General features: G+C 39.6%; 1 protein-coding gene across 1 annotated transcript in view; it reads left to right on the top strand.

Annotated features, from left to right (window-relative positions):
- The window catches only part of LRRC1 (leucine rich repeat containing 1), a 69,507-nt gene that overhangs the window by 28,153 nt on the left and 16,739 nt on the right, over nucleotides 1-24,615 (top strand). The window contains exons 3-8 of the mRNA XM_030447441.1: nucleotides 837-915; nucleotides 4,084-4,173; nucleotides 18,165-18,221; nucleotides 19,774-19,837; nucleotides 20,560-20,634; nucleotides 22,308-22,452. Coding sequence (XP_030303301.1) covers nucleotides 837-915; nucleotides 4,084-4,173; nucleotides 18,165-18,221; nucleotides 19,774-19,837; nucleotides 20,560-20,634; nucleotides 22,308-22,452 — 510 coding nt within the window. The remainder of the gene's footprint in view (nucleotides 1-836; nucleotides 916-4,083; nucleotides 4,174-18,164; nucleotides 18,222-19,773; nucleotides 19,838-20,559; nucleotides 20,635-22,307; nucleotides 22,453-24,615) is intronic.

Here is a 24,615-nt window from a genome sequence, read left to right as displayed (position 1 = left end):
ATTCTGATTTGTACTTTTAAGATATGCCTTTTTAAATTTTTTTTTTTCAAAATTATTCATAAAAATGTTATTAAACAAGGAAACTGAACGTATGTCAATGACAGTAGACAGGGACTTACACATAGGACCCACAGCCTTTTAATGGAAATACAGCTTTCTGTAAGAGGCCCAGAAGACAATTGTACTTTTAGGATGGTGTGTCTAATTTCAGTAGGTAAATGTGTTATGTTGAAGTTGCGTGGAAAAAAAGATTTGTTTTCAAATATAAATATCTCTGAGTTATTTCTGACAATCTGAAATAGTGTGCTAGCCTTATTTGGGACCTATCAGTTTGAATAATATTTTCAAATTACCCAGCTTTAGTGTGAGGGCAGCTAATTTTGCTTCCATGCATGTGTGTTATAGGTGGAGAGACCTGCGCGTTCTCTTCTTCCTTCCCTTGTTTCCACTCCCCATACACTTTCTGCCAGCAGAGATACTGGGTGTGTATAGATGAAATTATAAGAGGTTCAAATTTTAATTGGTTCTTTGGGACAGTCCTACTGCATAGAAACTATGTTTTTGGATGAGCAGCTGAAAAAGATCAGTCCATGGACAGGTGAGTAGTTTAGGATCAGGAAGATGAGTGTGGAGTAGGAGGGGGAAGTGGGATGTGAAAAAGTACAAAATGGCTCTGACATGGTAGCTGTGTACTTGGATGTGAAGCAGTCTTGTGTGTTGAAATGTCTTGAAAGATATCAAGATAACTCATTGCAGTAGCAAGTTACTGGGTGTAGCAGTAATTTCAGTGTAGATGCAGTACAGTTGTTGACAATTTTTTTTTTTTCCTTCTGCAGATATTCCTGAAATACCAGAAAGCATCTCATTCTGCAGAGCACTACAGATAGCAGATTTCAGTGGGAATCCACTGACTAGGTAACTTCCACCTTCTTCTTAGTACTTGCCATTCCAGAATTACAAACTTCCTTTAACAATTACAATTTTAAATAAGCCTTTAAAAATTGTGATCTAGGATTTCTATGAAATCTTGCCAACATTGTCTGTCTCTGGCAGGGACTGCAGCAAAAGTTGAGATTTAAAAAGTGATGTGCATCTTTCCTGGGAGGAGATGAAATTTGTTAGCCAACCAGGAAAAATTTAAATCTGATTGTGTGTAATTTTCATTCCTTTTCTTAAATGTGTAGGAAAACCACGCTCATGCTTGGGAGGTATATGGCAGTGCTTAGTATGAATACATTGGCACAAACCCAAGTGCCTGATGATTTGGAATAGACTTTAGATCAGCTGCTGCAGATAATGGCTTTTACTAATGATTAAAGCTTGGACTAACGTTTCATCACCCTCCTATCAATCGGGACACAGTGACACGCAGTAACGTGGCAAAAATTCACTGTGTGCGTTAGCAGCTGCCGATGGCTGCTGCCAGTCTGGTGAGCTGGGGTTTGGGGATGATGTACAATTTTAGTACAGAAGAGCTGTGTTTCATTTCTCTGTTCTGTTTGCTGAAGAATTTGGGATTTTTTCTAGTGATGTGAGGCTGCAGATAGCAAGGAAGAGGTGGTCTTCTAGTTAAGACCTTAGAACAGTATTTGAAGAACTGTTTCCTAAACCCATGGCACAGAGCTCCTTTGTGGTGTTGAGAAAGTCATATAAGCCAGAGTATTCACGGTGGGCTCTCAGGACTGAGATGTGCTTTGCACTGAGATGGGGTAGGAATGCTTGTAAGATGAGCTGGCTGGTTGGAGTGCAGGAGTGCTGACAAACGGGAGAGTGTCGGTAATATCTTAAGCTGTGCCAGTGGTTTTGCAAGACCTCTGCTCCCGTGTGTGCAGCTGAAATTCTTCAGAAGTGCACTTTGAATATCTCCCATAGTGCATCCTAAGTTCTCTGGCATTACGGGGACCCTTGTAATCTCAATCCCTGTGCCTCTGCAGCCCCTTTATACAGTGAGGACAATAATACCACAAAAATCCAGTAAAGCAGAGTATGAGGTGATGTTTAGATAGAAAAGTGGTGAGGGTCACCAAACAGCTTTTTCCCAGGCACCAGTGTGGTTTATGTAGATCTGAGAGCTGCATCTCATGGTATTGAAATCAAAATCGTCTGCCGTAGTGTGTTAGTTCTCCATTTTGTGGGCTGAATAAGGCCTGGGGCCTAAGCGATGTGTTTCCCTAAACATTAGTTGTAATGCACAGCTGTGGCTGAGTGGCATTAAGAAGAGCTGAAAGGCTTTTTCATGGAGTTGAAATAGATCTCATAACTCTTTGTTGTTGAGCATTTAAGAGAATTTTAAAAATCCTTGATAAAGTGGCTCCAAAGTGTATGCATCTCCTGAGAAACATCACTCAAAGCAGTTTACTGAGTTAGAAAAGAGAGATAGCAGAAGCTGTTTACACAGGATTGCCAGGTATTTTCTGTGATGAGATCCAGAATTTCAGTTGTACCTGTATAACAGCATACAGGTTTTGGCACTAATTTGCCTAGGCAGAATGGGAAAGTGTAGTAGTGATTTCCTTTTCTGTTTGAAATCCTGCAACATTTTTTTAGCCATTGATTCCTGTCCTTATTTCCTCTAAGCTTAAAAGCCAGTCAGAGATCTTCCCAATCAATGTCCTACCACTAGTACAGTATGTTGCCTCATTATCAAATATAATTGATGAACCTGCATCATTGAAAGTGGCTGGCTGAAAGTGACCATTTTTCCAGCTGTTTTCAGATTATTTCAGGTTGATATTAATAAAACTCAGGCATATTTATTGTAGATTAGTCTGGGGGTCTAGTATATGCTATAAATGGAATAGGTCTGGTTGAAAGGGACCTACAACAATCATCTTGTCCAACTACCTGTCCACTTCCAGGATGACCAAAAGATAACCAGGCCATTTAATTCCAATCTTAAATCAGTTAGAGATTAAATGGTAATGAATAGTTAGAGTGGAGCTCACATTTTTGAGACACTGAGCGTGTTCTATTAATAAGATCTAGACAATGAGAAATAGTGCAGTATGGATTAGAGCACATAAAAAGCCCTCCATGCTCTGTCTATCCCCCTCTCCATTGTAATTTGCCTTTTTCCCTTTCCACACCATGCAGTAGCTATATTTACCTGTAGCTGTGTGTCTCCTTTTGGCCAGCTGCCTGCAGGTCATACCAGCTCAGACCTTGTAGCTGGGAGATGGGGAGAACAGAAACTAAACCAATTGCTGCAGCTTGAACTTACGTTGCCTTCTCTGAGGGTCAACCAGAAGCTGGATGGCTGGGCCAGGAGACTTCTCCTTCTCTACCTCATTGCCTCTTTTATCCTATCCTGTCTCTTCTGAAACTAAAAACTGAGCTGGTTGATGCAACCCAGCTGCCAGCAAGCAGTGAGTGGTACAGGAATCCATCCATGTGCGGGGAGAGAAATCCAAGCCATGCAGAACACCCATGAGGTGATGGCCCTTAAGGCTCTGGGACCTTTGGGAGTGTTGTGTATATGGCTGCATTTTATAGTGTAAGAATGGAGGGATTGCATACTGCAGGGCTGTGAACCAGTAATTGTGAAATGCTGTAACAGTGGAATGTTGTCCTAAGTGAGCAGGTTGTTTCTTCAAAAAGCAGGAATTGAAGAGCAGCCTAGTAGCCAATATGAAATGGATGTGCTGCAAGTATATAGGTAGCTGAAGCCTAAATAAAGAAAAATAATTTTTTAGTTATCTTGCCATATAGATGATGCTGGAAAATATGTTTGATTTTTAAACATTTGTTAAAATATTTAAAAGTGTTCTCAAGCCCTGTAACTTTAAAAATCTCCCCTCCCTCCCCTACAAGTTGGGGGAATGAAAGAGAAAGACTAGGAGACAGGGGTATTACCTGTTCTTTGACACAAAAGATGTTTCAAAGTCTCTTAATTCACATGGCTTTTTTTTTACTATGATCCTTAGAATTTTTTGAGAGTCATTCTACAGCCTGGCCATGCCTCCCTCTCTATGTGTTTGCTACATAGATTCTTGTTTTCCACGACATGTTCTCTTTCCAAGTATGTATTATGTGAATATGAATACTTCTGCTGGAAGTCTTTGATTTGAATTAATATCTCCATAGGTTGCCTGAAAGCTTTCCTGAATTACAGAATCTAACGTGTCTTTCAGTAAATGACATCTCTCTGCAAGCACTACCTGAAAACATTGGGAAGTAAGTTTTTTATACTTTATTACTTTCTTAATTTACTTCTTTTAATTGTTATGCCTATTGTATACATGACTTGCATAATTTAATGTAATATACCTATAAAGTTATTTCCAGGTCTGCACTTTCTGTTAAATATTCATTCCAGTCTGAGGGATGTGTTTAAGAAGAATTTCTTTGTATTTTCACTTGACATTAACAAGCTAATGCAGAACCTGATGCATGTATCTGTATGTTTCGACTCTGTTCTCTAGGATTTGGCGTAACTTTGAATTTTAGGTACAAAATTAAGTGGGTGCTTTCTGAAGCAGGTCTGACCTTTTGCTTTCCTACATTGTAGTAGACCATTGATCCATTCTTGTGAACATGTCAGATGGCTTGCAGCTTAGCTGAGAACCAGACAGTTGTTGGCACAAGAACAGATAGATAAAAACTGGCTGTGGTCAGGATGGAAATTCCTGGAAGATTCTTCATTATAGGAGCAGTCTGGTCCTGAAAAAAACCCAAACAACGCTACAGTAGGTGCTGTGGAGCTGAAGACTTGTGGAACAGCTCTGAAGATGAAATGTGATAAGCTTTTAATGTGTGTTCATTACCTCTGGAAAGTAGAGCAGAGATGCAAGGACAGACTTACAAAGTTGAGATGTGTCAGAAGTAAAGTAAACATTTATCTGTCTCATTTTGAGTGAAATGAATATCCACAGTTGCAGAAGGGAAATAACATCTCTTCCCTTAGTGGAGAGAAGGGTTTCTCTTCCAGTTTGGAGGAGTAAACGTAATTCCATGTCCTCTCACTTGGATACATGAGAATGGCTGTGCCAACACAACAAAGATTCATCTAGCCAACTTCCTTCTGTAGTTGCAGTAAGTTGATGCCTAGTGAGGACTAAAAAGAAAAACATGTATCTGATTACTCCTCTTTCCATCTCCTGGCTGCTTCTGTTTCAAAGGATTTTCTGTACTTTGGATTTTGGTTTGTCCAATTGATAGCCCATAATGAACCTCTCTGTCATGTACTTGTCCAGGTTCTCCTTGAGCTTATTTAGACATCTTTAGTATTCTTCCCTGGCAAATAGCTGCACAGGTCTATTATCCGTGGTATTGATTTGTTGTTGTTGTATTTTTTGAACCTAACTCTACCTACCTTGCCTATGATCCCTAGTATCAGAAGAGGCAGTGAGCAGCTGATCCCTATGCACTTGACCCACTGTTAGTGCCTTTGTAATTTTCTATCATATTCCCAGGTGGGTTTTTTCCACGCTGAAGAGCCTAACTTGCTATTCCAGATTCAGGAATAGTCATCACAGAACTAAAAATATCTGTGCTTTAACTCAGAAAAGTTATAGTTTTCTACTTTTGCTGGGAAACATACCATTTTAGATAATTGGAAATTTCTTCCAGCACCTCATTGTTCCCTTCTTTTTGCCTCCACCCCCTCCTTCCCTCCTTCCACCTCCACTTTTTTGTTTTTTCCAAAACTGCACCTGCCTTTGTGGTTACCTTGCCTCCATTGTTCTAAGTTGTGTACTGAACCACTTCCTTCAGAAAACAGCTTTCTTTAGAAAGCTACAGTAACTCAGATGTTGAGTCATGAGTATCAATAGAGGCTTACTGATCTTGGGCACCCTTTCATAAAGTACAGTATTTCTAACATGGATTCTTCGGGGAGCTGGCATAGTCCCTAACAGTAAAACCCAACTGCTCCTAAGCAGAGGAGTTCTCCAGAAGAGATCTTATTAAGAGCTCCTGCAATGTAAAGTTCAGACCAGCAATGCTTTAGCCACTTCTCATGGGTATGAAAGCTGTGACCTGGCACCACTCCAGCAACAACAGGACTGGAAAATGTGTTTGAAACCTCCCACAAGCACTAAGAGGTAGAGCTAACGTGCACCCAGTGACTACAGCAAAGTCTTGCTTAAAAATTGCATGGGCTGGGGCTTTTGGGACATTCTTTATTTTCTGTAACAGTTCATGAAACTTTTCATGCAGCTTTTTGCAGTTCTGGCAGCCAAGAACAGGCTTGTTCAGACAAAAATTTGGGATCCTGCATGGTTCTGAAAATGAATATAAGAAACATAGCAAGCTGAAACGATTCCCACAGCATGAGGTGGGCTGCTGCATTGCAGGCAGTAGCTAGAGGAAGGTTGGTGGCTTACCTGGGAGGCTTCTGGCTGTGGTGGCTCTGGCTTCTTTCTTGTCTTGCCTGTTATTTGGGAGTGTGAGTGGTGATAGTCTCTGTTTTGGAGCAAATTACTAGAAATAGCTAAGGTTGAAATCGATACCAGACATTTATAGTGATGTCAGTATGTGCAACTGTGCAAGAATAAGGGTAAAAGGTTTCCTATTATTGATCCTAAGAAGTCAAGGGAAATGTAGTAATACTATTTGGGCCCCCTAGGTCATCTGCTGCAGAACAGAGTGGTGTGTAACTTGTCCTCCCTCAAAGTCTATACCTGATCTCCAATATTGAAGCTAAAAACCAGGGGTCCTCGCTGGCTTTGGAAAGAGCCATATGCTTCTCTAGGTGGTCTCACTAAGTTCTCCTGGAGAGCTTAACTTCTGTTGAGGCCTGACAGGTCTGCTTTGATCTGGGAAGTGCACCCAGATTAGCTATCTAGAACACGAATATTGTATTTTTACAAAAACTTTAATCTCATTCATTGAACATTTATGTGTAAATATGCAGAAACAAATGGCTCTGTATCATCATCAGGTATTCATGATAGGTGGGAATGTGGCAGTGGGGAAGGTGAGAGTAAGCTTGGGCTAAAGATACATGCTTTTCAGCTCAGAAGAATATTACTATAGCGTGAAGGAGATTGGTGGAATGTCCACCCAAGATGCAGCTGTTCCTGAATTCTGTTGGGAAATGTCTTGGTGACAGAGAGAAAGGGATCCTGTTTGGTTCCAGTTGGAAATTATTAGAAGGTCTTATTTGTAGACAATTAGAACTGCAACCTGAAGTCCTTCTGGGTCACTTACCTCTGAGGGTGAATTTTGGCAAATTTTTAGCATTAGATCTACAAGTAATTAGATGTATTTTTATTTGGCAAGTGCAGTTTTTCAGTTTGCAAAATTTTCAGCATTGTAATTTCATTGTAAGTGAATTCGATGGTGCAGCCAACTGCCTTGTGTTTGGTAAAAGCAATATAGTGCTCTGTGGCTTCTCCTGAGGTTGTCTGCTTGTGGTCTTCATCTCCTTCTCTGTTCCTTTACCACTACTCTTGCTATGACTCAAAAAATGCTAGGAACCAGGAAGAAAATAGTGTTGATTACAACTTTCAGGCCAAAGTGATTGAGTAAGGCTGTTAGAGGTGTTTGGATATATTTCCAAATGTCTTCCTGGAGTTTCTGTGTGCTTTGGATAATAATCTGTGGTGGTTTTTGGTAGAATAGACTGGACTTGCATGCTGTTTTCTCAAGTAGTGAGCAAACATATATACTTGTGATCTATTCAACTACAGTTGGGCTTGTTTTAGGAAAAAATTGAAGCCACTGTACTTGCTGCTGTTCTTCTGGCCACTAAAGTACATGGAAACTTTGGGAAATTCATCTTACGGTTTTACATTCTTCTCTGGAAAACTGCCTAGTCAGCCAGTGAAATCTCAAATTCATCATCATGTAGTACAGCATGTATGTAAGTGTCTCTGGTTTTTTTTTGTAAGCTACCTACTTAAAAATCTTGTGGCATGGCAAAGTTGCCATATTCTTTTATATGGGGAAAGCAGCAGAAGTAATGACAAATATTTTCCAAACAGCAGTACTTTGAAGGTAATTTAGGAAGTTCTTCCTAATGGCAGATAATAGATTTGAATAGCCTTGTGGTCAGCCATTAGTGGAAGTGTGTGTTTCTCATGGATTCAGATATCCAGTCCATTTTTCACATGGTCTGATGTCTAAGATGAATACAGGTAATTCAGCTTCACTGTCCCAGGCCAGTGTCTGAATTTGCTCAAGCCACTGATACGTAGAGTTGCTGTTAACGTTTTTACTGTGCCATTAAGAATTCTTCTGCATAGAACATTAATATATTATTTTTAATATCCCTAATTGGACATTTGAAGAACATAGGCGAGAACTCCTTTGTACCTGATGTCTTCCCTCTTGCTTGTGCATAGCCATGCTCAGTGTATGTCAGCTTTTCTTCTTCTGTGTGACCACTTAAATCTGCTTAGCTGGTGCTGGTGTATGTGCTGAAAGTTTTCCCTTGCTACAGGAGGCTTTCCTCTTTTAAGCTCATGTGTAGTTTTAGGGCTTACTGGAAATATGCATGACATGCTGCTTTAGGACTTAATGACAGGCTGGATGTCTTAATACTACTAGTGCTATTTTTTGTGTTTCTCTGTGATTTGTGTTCTCTTAGGTCATGGTGCAGTTACTATCTGGAGTAAAACTGAATGCTAATGTATGTGGGATATTTTAGCAAATAATTAGGCAGGTGCAGCCTGGAGCAGGAGTTGTGCTGTTGGCTAGTTGAACCTTTTGGAGAAACAAGTTACACAATTTAAGCTGTGTGTGGGAGTGTCTTTTACAGCATTTCTCAGTCTAACAAGTCTAATTTCCTTGCCTATTCTGCAGGACTGTGTGTGTCTGTAGAGCTGCCCAACAAGCAAGCATAACCTGTTCCTCCCAGTGTGGGCAGTGTTTAGGAATTTCCACATGCTTGCAGGATTTTTCTTCAAGCTTTCCTTAGTCATGTAACACCCAAAATTCAGGGCATGATTTTCCTGAAATAAATAAATAAATAAAAAATCGTTTGTAAGGGTATTGAGATAAATCAGGGTGTTTATAAGGCTTCTTAGGGCATGGCATACAGTAGTATGAATAATCTAATATTCATACCTTCTCTGCACCAGCACCTTCTCTGTCCATGTGTGCTCATTCTGTAGCATTGGCTTCAGGATTAGTTCTCCCTCCGAGCCCACTGTGATGTTGCCTTTTTTTCAGCATAGATCTGGGAGTTTAGAGATCCATAGAGTGCTCTCCTGGCTTAACATCTAGAAAGAGAAGAGAGATTGTGTCAGCTTTGTACGTTCACTTACTTATTTCTGCTTCTCAGGATTGAGTGAAGTCCAGGTGCATTTTTTGGAAAGCCTTTTATATGCCTCTCTGGTGTTTAATCTAGTACTGGACTCTCAGGTGCTTCACAAAGAATTGGCCCCAGTCCTTTCAGCATGAAATGCCTATTTGTAAAAGACACTTAGCTGACAAACTGTGGGGACAGCAAAGTTGACAAGTCTCTTTAGCAGCTGAAGCAATGTGCAGTGCTTCACTACCTTGCTTTAAATTATGATTTAAAGCTTACTGCTCCTCAACACACCAAACATCTGACTGGTATCCAGGTTTTAGCTTTCACTGTTTTTTCAGCAGGCTTGTCTGTGCCTGGAAAAGATAAGAGTACCTCTTCTTTCACTGAGTGTTAAGATTTGAGGTACAGGCTTATTACTGGCTGGCAGGTAGAATGTTTTTGGAAGTTACCTGCAAGTCAAATAAAAAAGATTTCCTCTACCATATACAATCTTTATTTTTTCTCCCTCCTCTAAAATGTTTGAATGGCGTCCTGCTTGGACATGACATGATCTCCAATGCTGAGGGATTCAAAAAAAGATTGTGGTAGTAATATAATTTGTAGCATCCCCATCATTAACAGCCTCGCTCATTCCCTCCCTTTTTCAAGGGAACTGCACAATCTGCAATGCAAGAAAGTATAATAGCTTTGGTTTAGCTTTAGAAACTGTTGATGTGGGGAGGGGTGAATTTCTGCAGATGGGAAGGATATTCTTCTGATGCCAGTGACTGATGAGTCTGGTTTACCCCCAAGCTGCAAGCAGGCTGAAAGGATCTGTGGACTTTGCTACTGAAAGGGATATACCAGGTAAGCAGAGAAATTTTCCTCTTAATGTCTGCAGCCAGCAGGTAGAAGGCTGAAGTAGGCATTTCGTTATGACACTGAACATAATGAAAAGATCAGAGCAGATGTTTTGTGCAAAGATTTGTTACAGGCATGCCTTTCAAGAGTACTGGAACCACAGATTCTCAGAAATTTTGTGTTAGAGAAATGAAGTTCACCTAGTGTGGTTTTTTTATATGTATGTGTGCATGTTTGATTGTAGAGGTTTTGAAGTTTTCAGCAACTTCTGAACTCAGAATCTCTAATGTTGATCTGAACAGGAGTATCTGGAGAGTAAAAGATCTTCAGAGTTAAGGGTGATGCACTCGATGGTTATGATCCAGAAGCAGATCAGAATGGCATAAATTTTCTGATACTATTCCTGTGACAGTCATGGACTGTGTTTTCTTTAGTGTATGCTAGGATGCATCAAGTGTAGAGTATACATCTGGTAGTGCCACACAGAATGGAAAATGCTCTTAAAACTGTATGAAACAAGGCAACGTAATTCTGTTGTAAGGTTTGGCATAGTAATGTCTGATTAAATTATGGTCCTACATGATACGACAAAAGTGATGGGGAGGCTGATGTTGCAAATACATAGGAGGAGGACTGTTTATAGGTATAATAGCTAGGCTAATACAAATAATGTTAAAAGCTCTCACTCTGGCTTATCTGAATTTAGCGTGGAAAGTAATATTTACAGAGTTTGAGTAGGTAGAGCATTCGGTGCTCATCACATCAGTTTGCTAAATGGCAAAACTGAACGTTGAGGAACTCAAATTTACTTCAAGAACACTGTTGAGCAACGTAATAATGAATGCAGTGCCATCTGGCCGCAAGGAAGAACATATAGTTAAACATTTTTTGAAAATAAAGTAATTCCATTTTTTAATTTAAGTTGTTGAGGTTTGACATTGCATGAGTGGAATAGAAGTTATTTTGAAAATGAAATCTTGTTGTAATAGTGCATTGCCTTAGCCTCCCCAACTTGTTTCAGTAATCTTGATAAGCAAATTGGAGAATGTTCAGTTAAAGCATTCAGAAGTGAACAGACTGAGCTGTAATTATGAATCTCTCCCTTGTTCTTAATGATGCCTTTGGAAGGTCATGGGGAGTTCACCGTTCCTGTCTGTTCTTTGCACTATGCTTGTTGCTGTGTGAGTGGGGGAGAGAGTAAAACTGACCTCAGCAACTTGAAAACCAAGCTTATGTAGAATACTAGTAATAATTAGCAGTTTGGACTACTTCTTTTACATATTTAGGGAATTCCTTGGCCGTAGGCTTCAGAATTTCCCTGTTTTTAAAATTTGGACACAATTTGTACTGTTGGCTGCTTGTTTAGCCTTTCCTCCACTTAGTGGCTGGTAGGATACTCTTTTATCCTCTTTTTTTTGCTAGTGGAAGACCTGTAGCTTTCTATAAGCCAATAATTGGTACTGACAATTCAGTTCAAATAACTAACTATTCAGATACCCTTTCTTGGGCTTTCAGTGTCTTTCCTGTTGAAGTCTAGGATGACAGTATTACCAACTTTACTGTCTTTTGTGCCTATTTAAAACCAACCTTCTGAGAAACAAGTATTCCCCCCTCCCCCATAATGTGTCCACTTTTCCCAGCTCTGTAGAAAATAGCAAGCATTAGGAACATAATCCTTACTTTCAGATTTGCTTACCAGACTTGTTCTTACTAAGGTACTGTCTTGCCCGTCATACCCAGATGTGCTAAGGGAAGCCTCATGTGTCTTACCCTAGCATGTTATACACCTAAACTTCAGAGGAAAACATAGTGTTTAACTTAGATGCAAGTTACTTCAAGTTGCTTTGCCTCCAAAAAGGAAGAGGGGAAATGCTCTCAAAGATGGCTTCTGGAAGAATGGTCCTTAACAATATTGGTGAGGCATAATAACAGTGTCATCAAAACTAAACTTAGTTACCTTGCTTTGCAGTTGTTTTTACAGCAGCTCTTATATTCCGAGATGGAATTGTTTGGACTTCATGTATGTGAAGGTATTTTGCTTTGAAATGGATAAGTGCCCTCATTTAGGAAATCAATGTTTCTTGTAATTTTTAGCTCATGTAGGAATTCCTTTGATTCACTAGCTAAGATTTGGCAAAAATCACTCTACTCTATTGCATGGTGTCTCTCTCTTTAAAGGTCTCTCTCTTTAAATTCTATCTAATTAATCTTACAAAAATTTATTAGTGCTCTTCTTTACATTCACAGTGTAAAACAGGTTTCCATAACCAATAGGTAACTAAATGAAGGGGCAGGAGACTGGTTAAGGCTGACATTTGAAAAAGAATAATGTTTTAAGATCAATCTAGATTTTTTTGAAAAATAGTCTTCTTGACAAAAGGAATCTAGCTGTGATTTTGTACTATTTGTAGTACAAATGGATATGAATTTTAAGTTTCTTTCATGAAACCATGTAATTATATGGCACTATTAAGCAGTAGATGGAAGGAAAAAAACATGTGGTGCTGAACCTTTTAAAAAGGAGGGCAAAATGTATACCATGAACTTACAGACCAGGAACTGCATTGTTAACTGTTAATAGAACCTTAGGAAATTCAGGAAGCATAAATCCTCCCTTATAAGACTAATGTTACTTTTGTTGCATTGGAAATGTCATTACACCAAAAATTCATGTGGAGCTGGTTCTTAAAATCCGAGGGATATGTTGCTGGCAGGTACAGGAACTCTGTGTGTGTGTGAAATAAGGAAGACTTGAGGAAGAACAGAAGTGGGTTTTTAACTCTGGAAGGGGCTGCTTGCTACAGCACCTATGTTTAAGGACTTAATTTCATAGATTCATATCATGGTTTGGATATGTCTCTGCCTACAACAGGAGAGGGACAGAACTTTGAAGGCCCTCTCCTGGGGGAGGGAGTTCTGTCCCTCTCCTGTTGTAGGCAGAGACATATTTTGTTAGAATCAGTTGCTCAGTGCCCCACCCTGACCTTGAACACTTCCAGGGATGGGAGATCCATAGCTTCTCTTGGCAATCTGTTGCAGCATCTGACCATTGTAAAAAAATTCTTCCTTATATCCAACATAAACTCTTTCAGTTTAAAACTGTTGGCCTTTGTTCTGTCACTATGGGGTCTGGTGAAAAGTTTCTCCCCATCTTTCCTATAAAGCCCCTTTATATATTGAAAGGATGCAATATGGTACTTCCAAAGCCTTCTCTTCTCCAGGCTGAAGAACCCCAGCTGTCTCATCCTTTTTTCCTATGAGGTGCTCCAGCCTTCTGATTATTTTTGTCTCCCTCCCCTGAACGCACTCCAGTAGGTCCATGTCTTTCTTTTGCTGGTGTCCCTCCAGATGGGATCTCATGAGATCAGAGGGACAGAATCACTTTCCTCATCCTGCTAGTCATGCTCCTTTTGATGCAGCCCAGACTATGGTTTTTGGAGGAGCTGGAGTTTGGAGACTCATCTTTTCAGGCTCTTTCTGCAGTCAACAATACAGTCAGTGAAGAAAGGATGACAGAAAGAAGCTTCTTTTGGGAGTGACTTGGAACAAGAGCCTGTCTCAGTCAGAGGTGGATGCTGTGCCTTCAAATACCTACGGTCTAAGTGGCATCTTGAGAGCTGGCTAATGACTGATTAACCTTGTCATTTCCTTGGGGGAAAAAAAGCTGCTGAACATCAGATTCTCAACATGTTGTCAATCTGCAGCTAGAACTCTTGTGTGATGGGAGTAGCTTAACAGAATCCTGTCAGATCAGTGACTGGTCACCTAAGGGGTATGTCCTGGGCGGGGAGGCAGGGTCGTATGTATGACTGGTAGTTTTATTTGGGCAGTAGTATATTTAAATATGGCTAGTTTCATGCATTTTTATGTTGTTGTTAGGTAACCACTGTTACCTTCTCATCTCTTAGACAGACAGCATATTCCTTTTCTGCACAAGAAAGAAAACGAGTTGCTGTAAGATAGCATATTCATTCTCAGTGCTTTTCTCAGAAGCCTTTGCTCATGTACCCCAGGGGCTTGGGTGGCTCCCAGTCCTTTTGCAGGTACTCGGACAAAAATGGGACTGGGATAAAAATGGGATGTATAGTGTTGTTTTCACTCTTAAGGCTGACTTTCTGTCCCTTTGTGTAGGGCAGCACTCCCTGTTGAAGTTAAAGTACTAGTGTAACTCATCTCAGTTTTATTTATTTTTTTATTTATTTATTTTTTTTAATGTTGCTTTACCTCCTACAGTGAATTGCTGTTGTCCAGAGAACTGTTATTTTGTAGGGTATGTTGCTACTGATAATCTCTTTGTAATTAATCCAAAGAAAAACTGACTTGCTGTGGAAGGCCATCAACCACATGCTTTGGTTCTAATCTTAGTGGCTGGTTCTAGTCTTACCTTTATTTTAGAGGAGACCACTACAGCTGACATGGAGTATTTGCAGTGTTCCCTATCTGTAGACCATGTTGGATTATGGGTTTCTCTCTCAAATCCTAACAGGAATGCTCATGAGAAACACTTCTAGCATTTATGGACTGCTTTGTTGCTCTTGGTTTTGTTCTCAAGAATTGGTTTTATATTCTTCTGGCTCACATGATGGATACCAATATCTTGAGTTCCTCTAGGTATGGTACTGAAAATGTATTTTCAGCTATGTTGCTCCTTTAAATTTGACTTGGGTCCACTCTGACACCAGGAATCATCTGGAAAGCTGAGCCCAACCATCCTCTGCCTGGTTGGGCTGTTGCCTTCTGCTCAGTAATTCCAGACACATGCTCAGGGTTTGAGGTGTGTGTGGTAGTTTTTGTGGAGAGAAACATTACAATATTAATACTTTTTACAAGGTTCTGTGAAATAGCTTAATGATAGTAGTCTTGAAAAAATACTTAGGTTTTTTCCCTTGATTTTTTTTTCCTTTGAGTATAAATGACATTTGCTTGTACATTTTCTGTTGGCTTTTTTGGAGGAGCAAGGACTGTTTGTGTTGGAGAGCATCCTGTAATGCTCTATGGTGTATTTGTGTTTCTAAATGCATTTGGTGAACAGCCACTGATGGAACTCTCTCTCGTGTCTGCGTAGCCTAGATTGCTGCTGCCTTTGTGTTTTATGGAATGAAACAGGTAACCTCTCATGACTTTTTCTCTCCTATGTGAAGATTAGGATTAGGGAAAGACCCTGAAATAATAAAAATATGCCTTCCTTCAGTTCCTTTCTGAATCTTTGGAAACACTCTTTACTAGCAATGCATTCATAAAATTAAGGGCAGAGGGGAAAGTAGAAATTATTTCATTTAGTATATGGTGAAAAATCTCTGTTTGTAGTAGAGAAAAGGAAGAATTACACTTTCTGGAGAAAAAATGTCTTATTAAATCAGAAAACATATTTAGAAAATAGTAAGAAATGTAAGATTTTCTTGCAAATTACTAAAAATCCTCTTTCTTAAAATAGCTTCAAATGGAAAAATATTAGTGAATGTACAGTGTGTAACAAACCTGTTGTTAAATTCAAGGAAGAGCTAGATCTCTGCTCTCTGTAATAGAGATTGGTGCTTCAATAAATCAGCATGCTTTTTATAAGACACTATTTTATATGATAACTGTCACATTTTCCCATTTTTAATTACAGCATATAGGTTTGCTGAGAGCTACCTCTCTAAGTAATACAAGTTTCAGAGTAATGAGTCAAAAATTCCGTCTCATTTTTTGGCCTTTCTTTCACATGGATACACCTTAAACATAAAATGTCATGCTAATGAGGCAGCCTTGCCAGTATAAACTTCTCTCTTTTACATTACTTGGTGAGAAGCTTTTGTTTGGCCTGTTAAGGTCTGCTTATATTGAGCTTGGACTCGACCTGGGAAGAAGAAGAAAGGATAGATTAAAGGGGTGGGAAGGCAGTGTCTTAAATTGAGACCATGTTGCTGGTGAGAATAGAATAAAGTGTTTCTCCTCCAGAAAGCTGTGTCATTAGAGTTGAAAACCTAATCCTGTAGGTAATGAACTCCCACAGGAAGAGGACCCAGCCTGGGACTGCAATCAGCCACAGTTTCTGGCACGTGTTGTACGTGGTTGGATGCAAAGGCAGCTGCTGGTATCTGCAAGGGCACAGCTACCCAGGGAGTCCTCATCGTGCTGCTGGCTTGGGCAATAGAGACGCCTCCCATGGACACTCCTGGCAGTTGTACTGGCCCAGGTGTTTAAAGGGATTTATTCTATGTTGGCTTAGAGATCTCTGTTACTCTTCTTGCAGGGTTATTTTTAAGCAGGATCAGTATCCTGAGCTGATTCACCGGCCTGCCCCAGTTTAGTGAGACGATGAGGCTGGTTAAGATGGTGGTTCCCAAGTTCTTACTGTTGAATGTGGTTTGCTGACAAGGATTTCTGTTTAACCACAGCCAAAGTGGTGACTGATGTAAGAAGAGAAATTAAGAGATTGCACCATTTTACTCATAAAAACATTTCAGTGTGATGGGGAAGGAGATAAGTAGTTATGGGGTGATCTGTAAACACAAGATTACAAGGCAGCTTGGAGGTGGTCACATCCTTTTGTAGTCTTGATGAAAGTGAATCATGGGCCCCATCAAATACAGTCTTGGAGAGAAAATGTGAAATTCAAAGGAAGATTAGAATAGGTTTCTAGAAAACCTGTAAACAAAAATGTATTGGCAGTCTGTGGGTGGCAATATGAGTAAGAGCAGCCCCCTGTTCCTCTTGGAGAGAACTGCTCCCCATCACCCCTGCCTTTCCCCCCTTCACTGTTTGGTTCATGTGAGGATGTTGGATACTGTGTCCCATCTTCACTTGTCTTATACAGTGTTAACAATTTTATGTGAGAGTTTTCTCTGGTGTCATTGGAACAATGGCTTCCTTATTACCTTGTTTGTCAAACTATTTTGAGTGCTAGTATCTGAGTAATTCTCACTTAATTTGTAATAGGCTTCTACCAAAATATCTTTGCCTATGTGATATGTTGTAACTGTAGTTGTTCTGGAGGAATACAGAAGCCATTGGCTAAAATGTGCTTATTTTAAGAGCTGGGCAGGACTTCTGAAGCTGTAATCAAAGCTTGTGTGTGAATTCACTCACTGTTTCTAAATGCAGAATGAAAGAGGTGCTTGAAATAAGGATGTACCTTTCAGAAAAAGTCGATCTATGGAGAATCTTCTTTCCTTTTTAATAAATCATTACATCAGCTAATTTTGCTTTCCCTGCCTAGATACCTGTATTACAGTTGTAATACAAAGGTTTTTGTTTGTTTTTATTCATATTTTCATCTTTTCTAATGGGGCTAGCTAATGAGCCTGTAATTCAGTATATTGGTACTGTTTGAAGTAAAAATAAATATTTCCATTTTCTGTGGTCTGACTATGTGAGTTTGTTTTTTTCCTCCTGTGGTATACAAAAAAACATTTTGGGTTTAGGTTTAACATGTGTTTCAAATTAAGTGAAATTTCTTTCTTAATCTAGATTTAAGACCTAGTACAGTGTTCCTCGTCCCTGCACAGCAGGACAGAACGTATTCTGTTGTAGAAAACTACTTATCTGTAGTCACCATATCTGATTTTTATTTTTCCCTGCAATGCTGGAGGATTAGAGCAGATTATAGTGTTGGGATAATGTCTGACTCCTTGTGTTCCATTTAGTCATAAATAAACCCCTGAAAAATCTGAATGTTGCTATGGTGACGTTAGCAAAAGCCTGGGATATGGAGGAAGTGAGCTGCTTAGGAGCAGAATGTCACTTACAGTAATGAGCACACCCTTGATTGGACAGTGATGGGTTTACCTGATGCTCTGTAACTTGCGTAGCCCACGCCAGATTCTGAAAGTGAGCAAGTAAATGCAATTAATATGAACATGCTGTCTTCAGTGATTTGAAATGACTGACTTTTTAACAAATGGAAACTTGTGTTTTAGCAGCTTACTTCCTAGCTTTAATGTGTTGAAGTGTCATAGAGAAACAAATGAAAACTTCCAGTTTTGTATGCTGCCTTTCACATGACAGTCTGGTTGAATTAAAACAGCAGAAAAATCAGTTCACAGCAGATTTGTTTTAAACTGTGTTAACACACACTTTCCTTCTGAAAGAGCAGAATATAAAATGTAAGATTGTATTAAAATGTGGTTTGTTTGTTTGTTTTTAGTCTTTATAACCTGGCTTCACTGGAACTTAGAGAAAATTTGCTGACATATTTACCTGAGTAAGTGACATTTCATGTATCTAATTGTAATTACATAAAATGTTCTTATTCTTAAAATCTTCTAGTACATGATACTGAAGGACAGCTAGAAAAAATATTCAGTGCCAACTGACATGTGTGACTTACAGCTTTGTTTTACCAAGAGCTAGTTATAATCATTACTCCTAGAAGTACTTGGTTAGTAACAAGAGTGTGTCTGTGTCAGTTGGTTTTGCTCAATTGAAATAATCTGTATAAAATACAGCAGCACCAAACACATTGAACGAGTGCATCAACAGTGGGAGTGGTGGTTTGGGTTGTTCTCATGATAAAATTTTGTAACTGTGAAAGTAGGATAATAGGATCTCAGAGATTTATGCTCCAGACCTTCATAACATTTAAGGAAGCTTTTGTGTTCAGAGCTAAGTAACCACAAGCTTCCCAAACCTGGAGACCAAAGACTTGGTGACAAACTGGGCCTACTGATGACTGAAATCTGACACTACCTACCCAGATTCTGGGGAAAAGAAGATGTTTAGATGTCTCTGTGCTGTTTGTATTGTAGCAAAGGAATTGTAGGACTAGTATAATGCCTTATATTTTGGGGATCCTTTTTGGTTGCCCGGAAGAAGCCTTTTTCTGTAGTGAAGGTGTTTCCTTCCTTCCTTCACTGCCTGACTGCTACTTGAAAAAGACTTGGTGACTCTTACTCTGCTTGTTTAATTAATCTAAAAGACACTATAATAGATTTAACCTATTTTAATCACAATCTCTTCCCCAGTTACTTTGGGCTCCATTTTTCCTGTCAGTCCATCCAGTACCTTGGCTGTGGCTTTTTATAGCTGTGAGCCACAAGGCACTTCAAATGTCAGTGGTCATAAGACATAAATTGCTGTCTAAGTCTGCCATGCTGTGAATTAAGCTTTCACAAATGTTGACAATTTTATTGCTTCTGGAAAATTTTGACTGTCAGTAATGTAGCTGACAAATCTCACTGGCTTTTGTGGTACTTCAGCTTTGGGGTAAGGTTAGCAGAGATTTACAACAGACTGCTTTCAGAGTAGAGGGATGACCCTCTGTGGTTGTTCATGTTCAGAGAACCTTTTCATATGCTTTTGGGCTTCTGTCTGTTTACATCCTGAAAACCAGCCTTCAGAATTGGGTAGATGGTGTTGAGAAGATAAATAATCAATTTATTGAGTCTTGAGTCACACTTTTACATGTAATACCCAATTATGCAACTGTAAACTACTCCTACTCCTAAAAATAAATCTATTTTAACTATACTAAACTGGGTGTCATTGTCCACCTTGAGGAAACTGATTATATAGGCAGTCAAATAATTATTCTTTATTTTTACTAAGTTTTCAGTTTCAGGGGCATACAGTTAAACTGACAAGCCAAATTATTTATCAGTAAGATACTACTAGAAACAGTCTATGCCCAGTAAAATAACTGTCTGTCTACAATAGTTTGTAATTTGAAATGTGGGTTTCAGTCAAATGAGCTCATTCAAATACATGAGGTTTCTTTGGTTTTGTATGATGTGGTTTTGTTTTGACTTATCTCACAGATCACTTGCCCAGCTGCAGCGACTAGAAGAACTTGATTTAGGAAACAATGAACTTTATCACTTGGTAAGAGAACATGGCACTGCAAATGCACGTTGATCTTGTTTTGTGCATTGTTTAGATTAAATAATTCATAGGATGCACCAAATTGAAGAATGAAAAAAATATATGGAGGCAGAATCATTTTATATGTACAGACAAGTTTTTTCAGTGAGCTGGTACTTCCAGTATCTGTTCAGTCTTCTTCAGTGCTTTTTCTGAAGAACTGCAGTTAATCTCTAGAAAATGAGAGCACTGCGCAGACCTTTTCTGTGGAAAGCAAAGGAAGTGGAAGGGTGAAAACTCTTGTCTGCAGTTGCAGTTACAGTGAACACGTGGGTTTCTGCTGGGACCTGGGTGGGCTGTGCACAGATGAAAGCTCAGCTGTTTCCAGGGTGGGAGTAGGATGAGGCAAAGGGGGTTTCAGCATCTGATATAGTGTCAGATCTATCAAAAGTTATGTCATCTCACTTAAACTGACTCAATTAAATGTTTTATTTGTAGTAGATTAAGAGTGAGCATGCTGTTTATTAGTGCATGTCAGGTGTGGCAGCTTGTTAAACTTTAACAGTTAATTTGTGTGATGGAGTTCCCAAATGCTTACAGTCACTCTTGCTGCGTTTAACCATGGTACTTCTAATGAGTTTTTGGAGTAAGGACTGGTTTACTCAGACTGTAATCACAGGGTGACTGTTTTTTCTGTAAAGTTGCTCCTATGCTAGGTAACATTATCACTTTTTATGTTACAGCCAGAAACAATTGGTGCACTTTTCAATCTTAAAGACCTCTGGTTGGATGGAAACCAGCTAGCTGAAATACCTCAGGTAAAGATGAGTTCTACTGGTACTGTTTTGAGGATGCTGTTGTGAAAGAAAACCTTTTTGTTCATACCTACAGGGTGGTGTAAAAAGGAATAGTTTTCTCAATTCATTTTGCTTGGGTTTGGTTTTGGGTGTGTAGAGGTTTTCTCTTAATAAGCTTCTCTGCAATTGTAGGTATCATGTCAGATGTTTTCTTTTAAAGATTTTGACAAAGGAATTATTTCCTAATAGATACATTGTTCAAATTATATAGGATGACACATTGTCAGTTTACAGTCCTGGCCCAATGATCTGGGTGCCACTAGTTGGCTGAGCAAACCAACCCTCACTTTCTGTGAGGTTGGGTTTTTTTCGGTCATATTCCATTCAAACACAGTGTTTGGGAGAAGTGCAATAGAACTCTCGCCATAGATAGAAACTTTTATTTATGCAGGCAAATCCCCTGTTTGACATAAGTCAGATGGGGCCTGAGCATTTAAAGCTTACAGCACTCTAAATTCCCTTTCTTAAGAACCGTGATAACATGGGATGGTTTCTTTTTCTCTCTTTTTTTGTTTATAGCCAAGTCGAAACCTGTTTTCTCCTGTTCCTTGAGCAGTTTGCTGTTATTTGCTGTATCGATCTCATTGTTATCAGTTACAGTTTGCTTTGTCCTAGGCTTGGTCTAATAATTTTTTAAGTAGATATGGTTGACCACTCATAATCATTCATAAAAGGTTAATTTTGACTTCAGCAGCTGTTTTTAATGAAGCTGCCCATAATTGTGTATTTTGCCTAATTTCCAAAAGATGAAGGTAAGGTAAAAGCTGTGTGTATTTTTGATCCTCTTCAGAGAGGCAAACATTTCCAAAATAAAAGGACCAGTCTTGAAAGTTAGGATCAAGACTGTAACTGTATGAAAATTTCATGCTTGTAAGAGTGAAGGACCCTTCTGCCTCAGCCATTCTCTTCGCCAAAAGATGATTTGGATGACTAAAATGAGAACTACTCTAGAGTGTGTATAGAGGTATGTGTACATGAGGAATGGTAGTGTGATCTGATGGCTAATAGGGACAAAGGTATTTCTCCGTCAGGCATTTGAGATAATTGGTGGATTACCATTGTAAAAGATTTAAGTAACCATTAATAGTTGTAGGTGATGGCAGTATAATTTGCCTGTTCAAATATGCTTGCTAGAGCAATGCTCTCAATTCCTATTTCTGCATTTGTTGTAGTTCAGATATGCTAAGATACGAAATCCCTAGATGTCATGGCATGTTGCTGTATCAGCCAGGAGAGACTAATCCTAATTTGCCTGGGGTTAATTGGGAGGGGCAGACTTTAATTATGTGGAGGTTGATAATCTGTCGTTCTGAAAAAACAACTTTGCAGTCTTTACTTAAGGAAAACTCCAGCTTTGGCTGATGCTTGCCTGGGTGTGCTCAGCACACCCTCTCTGACTACTGAAGACAGTCTTAATAGAATAAGAAACTGTGACTGAATCACTTGGTGTGTTTTTCCTATATGAAACGTAATCATATACGTTTTCTATGTTCAGAGGTCATACAAAGAATGGCCAATTTAGAGGTCATACAAAGAACTGTTTGTCTTTCTGGAATTCCATTGCAATGGTACATTTTTCAGATTGCTTTGTTACATGTTTGGGCATGACTTAAATTTTTTGTCTTGTATCGCAGGAAGTAGGAAACCTGAAAAACCTGCTTTGTCTGGATGTTTCTGAAAATAAATTGGAATGCCTTCCTGAAGAAATTAGTGGTCTGACTTCTTTAACAGACTTGCTTGTTTCTCAGAATTTACTTCAGGTTTTACCTGATGGCATTGGTAAGTACAAGGTGAAAGATATCACACAGAACCATTTATGCAACTGTAAATTGGAAGTCCTTTATTTTCAATTCTTTTGAAGTCTTTTTGTGCAAGAGATAAGCTTGTCTCAGCTTTCTTTTTGTGTTTGTTTTTGCTTAGTATGAAATGTGTAGCTGTAATAATTTCGCATTTTAATTATCTGCATAATAACTACCTTGTAATCCTTTTTTGGGCTTCACTTGATACCTTCCTCAAAAGAAAAAAAGTTAATATATCCTCTCAGTTCCTACTGTGTCTACGTCACCATCATAACTCTATTTTGTAAAAACTCAATCTGTAGCATATGTAGGTCACTTGATAAGACTGACTGACAGTGTCACTACAAAACCCCCATCCTTTTTAGTGGGGATGTGTAATTATCTTAATTATCTTCAACTGGACAATATGTTTAATCCTATACTCAAACAGAGGATGGTCATTCCAGCTTCAGCTCATTACTCCTCACCCTTGAGAATTCAAACTGCATCCTTTCTGTGCCTGGCCCCTTAAAAATGAGTTAATAACTGAGGAATGTTTTCTGAAGCATTACTAGTGCCTTTTTTAAGGTAAATGTCTTAACTGGTACAGTAGTTGTGTCAAGTAGTTAGGGAGACCCTGTTTCTCTGCTGCTCATCAGCTGTTTTTTTGGAGAGTTTTGTGTTGCAAGAGTGTGGCTTCTCCTTGCCAAGATATTTTTTTTTATTCCAAAATAAAGGTGTAGGGGAAGGAGGAGCTGAGAATGTGGTTTAGCCTGGCATGTGGAAAACAAGGAACAGAACTTCCCCTTCCCTCCATATACTATATGAGCCTAAGAAAAGAGAATGGGGTTGGGTTGACTGCTGTGGGTCCTACATTGGCTACAGTGTGTTTGGGCAGAGTTGTAGCAGCCGTTCTGATGTCCTGACCTGACCAATACAGTTGTTGGACATGGCAAGTGGAGCTGTACCTTCTGAAAGGCTACAGCCCATGCAGCCCACCACAGGAGCACACGCCTGTAATGCTGGCTGGTGGTGAGCATCAGGAGCTGCTGCTTCTCCAGAATCCTCTTAAATGGAGATCTGTTGCTGGAGATCAATTGCAAAGAGCCAGGCTCTTTCAGGCCAAGCCTAGCTTACATGTGCATTTTGTAACAATTTCTTGGTGTAATTTTGTTCCAAAGGCAAAAAAATTAATATTGCTTCTTATGTGAATATAGTAGCTTACTTGTTTTTGAAAGATTAGATAGGGCTCTGGTACTACTTTCGTGATATATGGGAACTTACTATGTGAAATAGAGAAAATCTGGTATTTTGACTGAAGTGAACCTCACTGGTCTCTGTGGAAGCTCCTGGGAGGAGCTCAGCTGTTTACGGAATCATTGGTTGGTTTGGTGGATCTGTAGAGCCCTCAAAGCAGGGCTCTCACCAGCACTGGCAGGTCAGGATAGGTGTGGCAATGTCTCACCAAGTCTCTAAAGCACCTATTAGAGGATGCTTCAGCACCCCTGGGCAGCCTGTGTCAGTGCTGCACCACCTCCCAGTGGGGAAGCTTCTCCAGGTGTCCAGCTGGGACCTCTCGTGCTTTGTTTTGTGGCCATTGCTGTCTTGCTTGCCACTTCAGAGAAGAGTTTGGCTCTGTTATCTCTGTAATTGCCATTCAAGTAGCTGTGGGCTATTCTTAGATGCCTCCTTGCCTACCTCCTGGTAGGAGTCGGCAAAGCCATGTCTCTTAGCCTCAGCTCAATACGGGACCCCATCAGCATCACACTTGAACTAGGGAGTCAGGGGGGAAAACAGAACATGAAAGTCAATGTGATTTTACAGGTATGACCCCACTAGTGCAGATAGTTGGGATATAGTAACTTCCACTGATCGTCCTAAAATAGTACAACCAGTGTTATCTTAAGTTCTGGTGAGAGTTCACTTCTAGTTCAGATTCAGCCAGGGCTCTTGTACAGCCCATCACTTCCTAGCCTGTATCATTACAAAGGTTTATTCTGGGCAGGTGTGGAGCTCTGCACTTCTCCTTGCTGAACCTCCAGTTTCTGATAAGGTTACTATCTTTCTGTGTATCAGCTGATTGTTCCTGATTTAGCATCATCAGCAAATCTGATGTGCCAGCCTATACAGCTATTTTGGACCATGTGGGGATGGGCAGGGAGGT

Source organism: Calypte anna, chromosome 3, assembly GCF_003957555.1.
Source record: "Calypte anna isolate BGI_N300 chromosome 3, bCalAnn1_v1.p, whole genome shotgun sequence".
Taxonomy (NCBI): domain Eukaryota; kingdom Metazoa; phylum Chordata; class Aves; order Apodiformes; family Trochilidae; genus Calypte; species Calypte anna.
The sequence above is the reverse complement of the archived record's forward strand: the minus strand, read 5'-3'. Positions and strand labels throughout refer to the sequence as shown.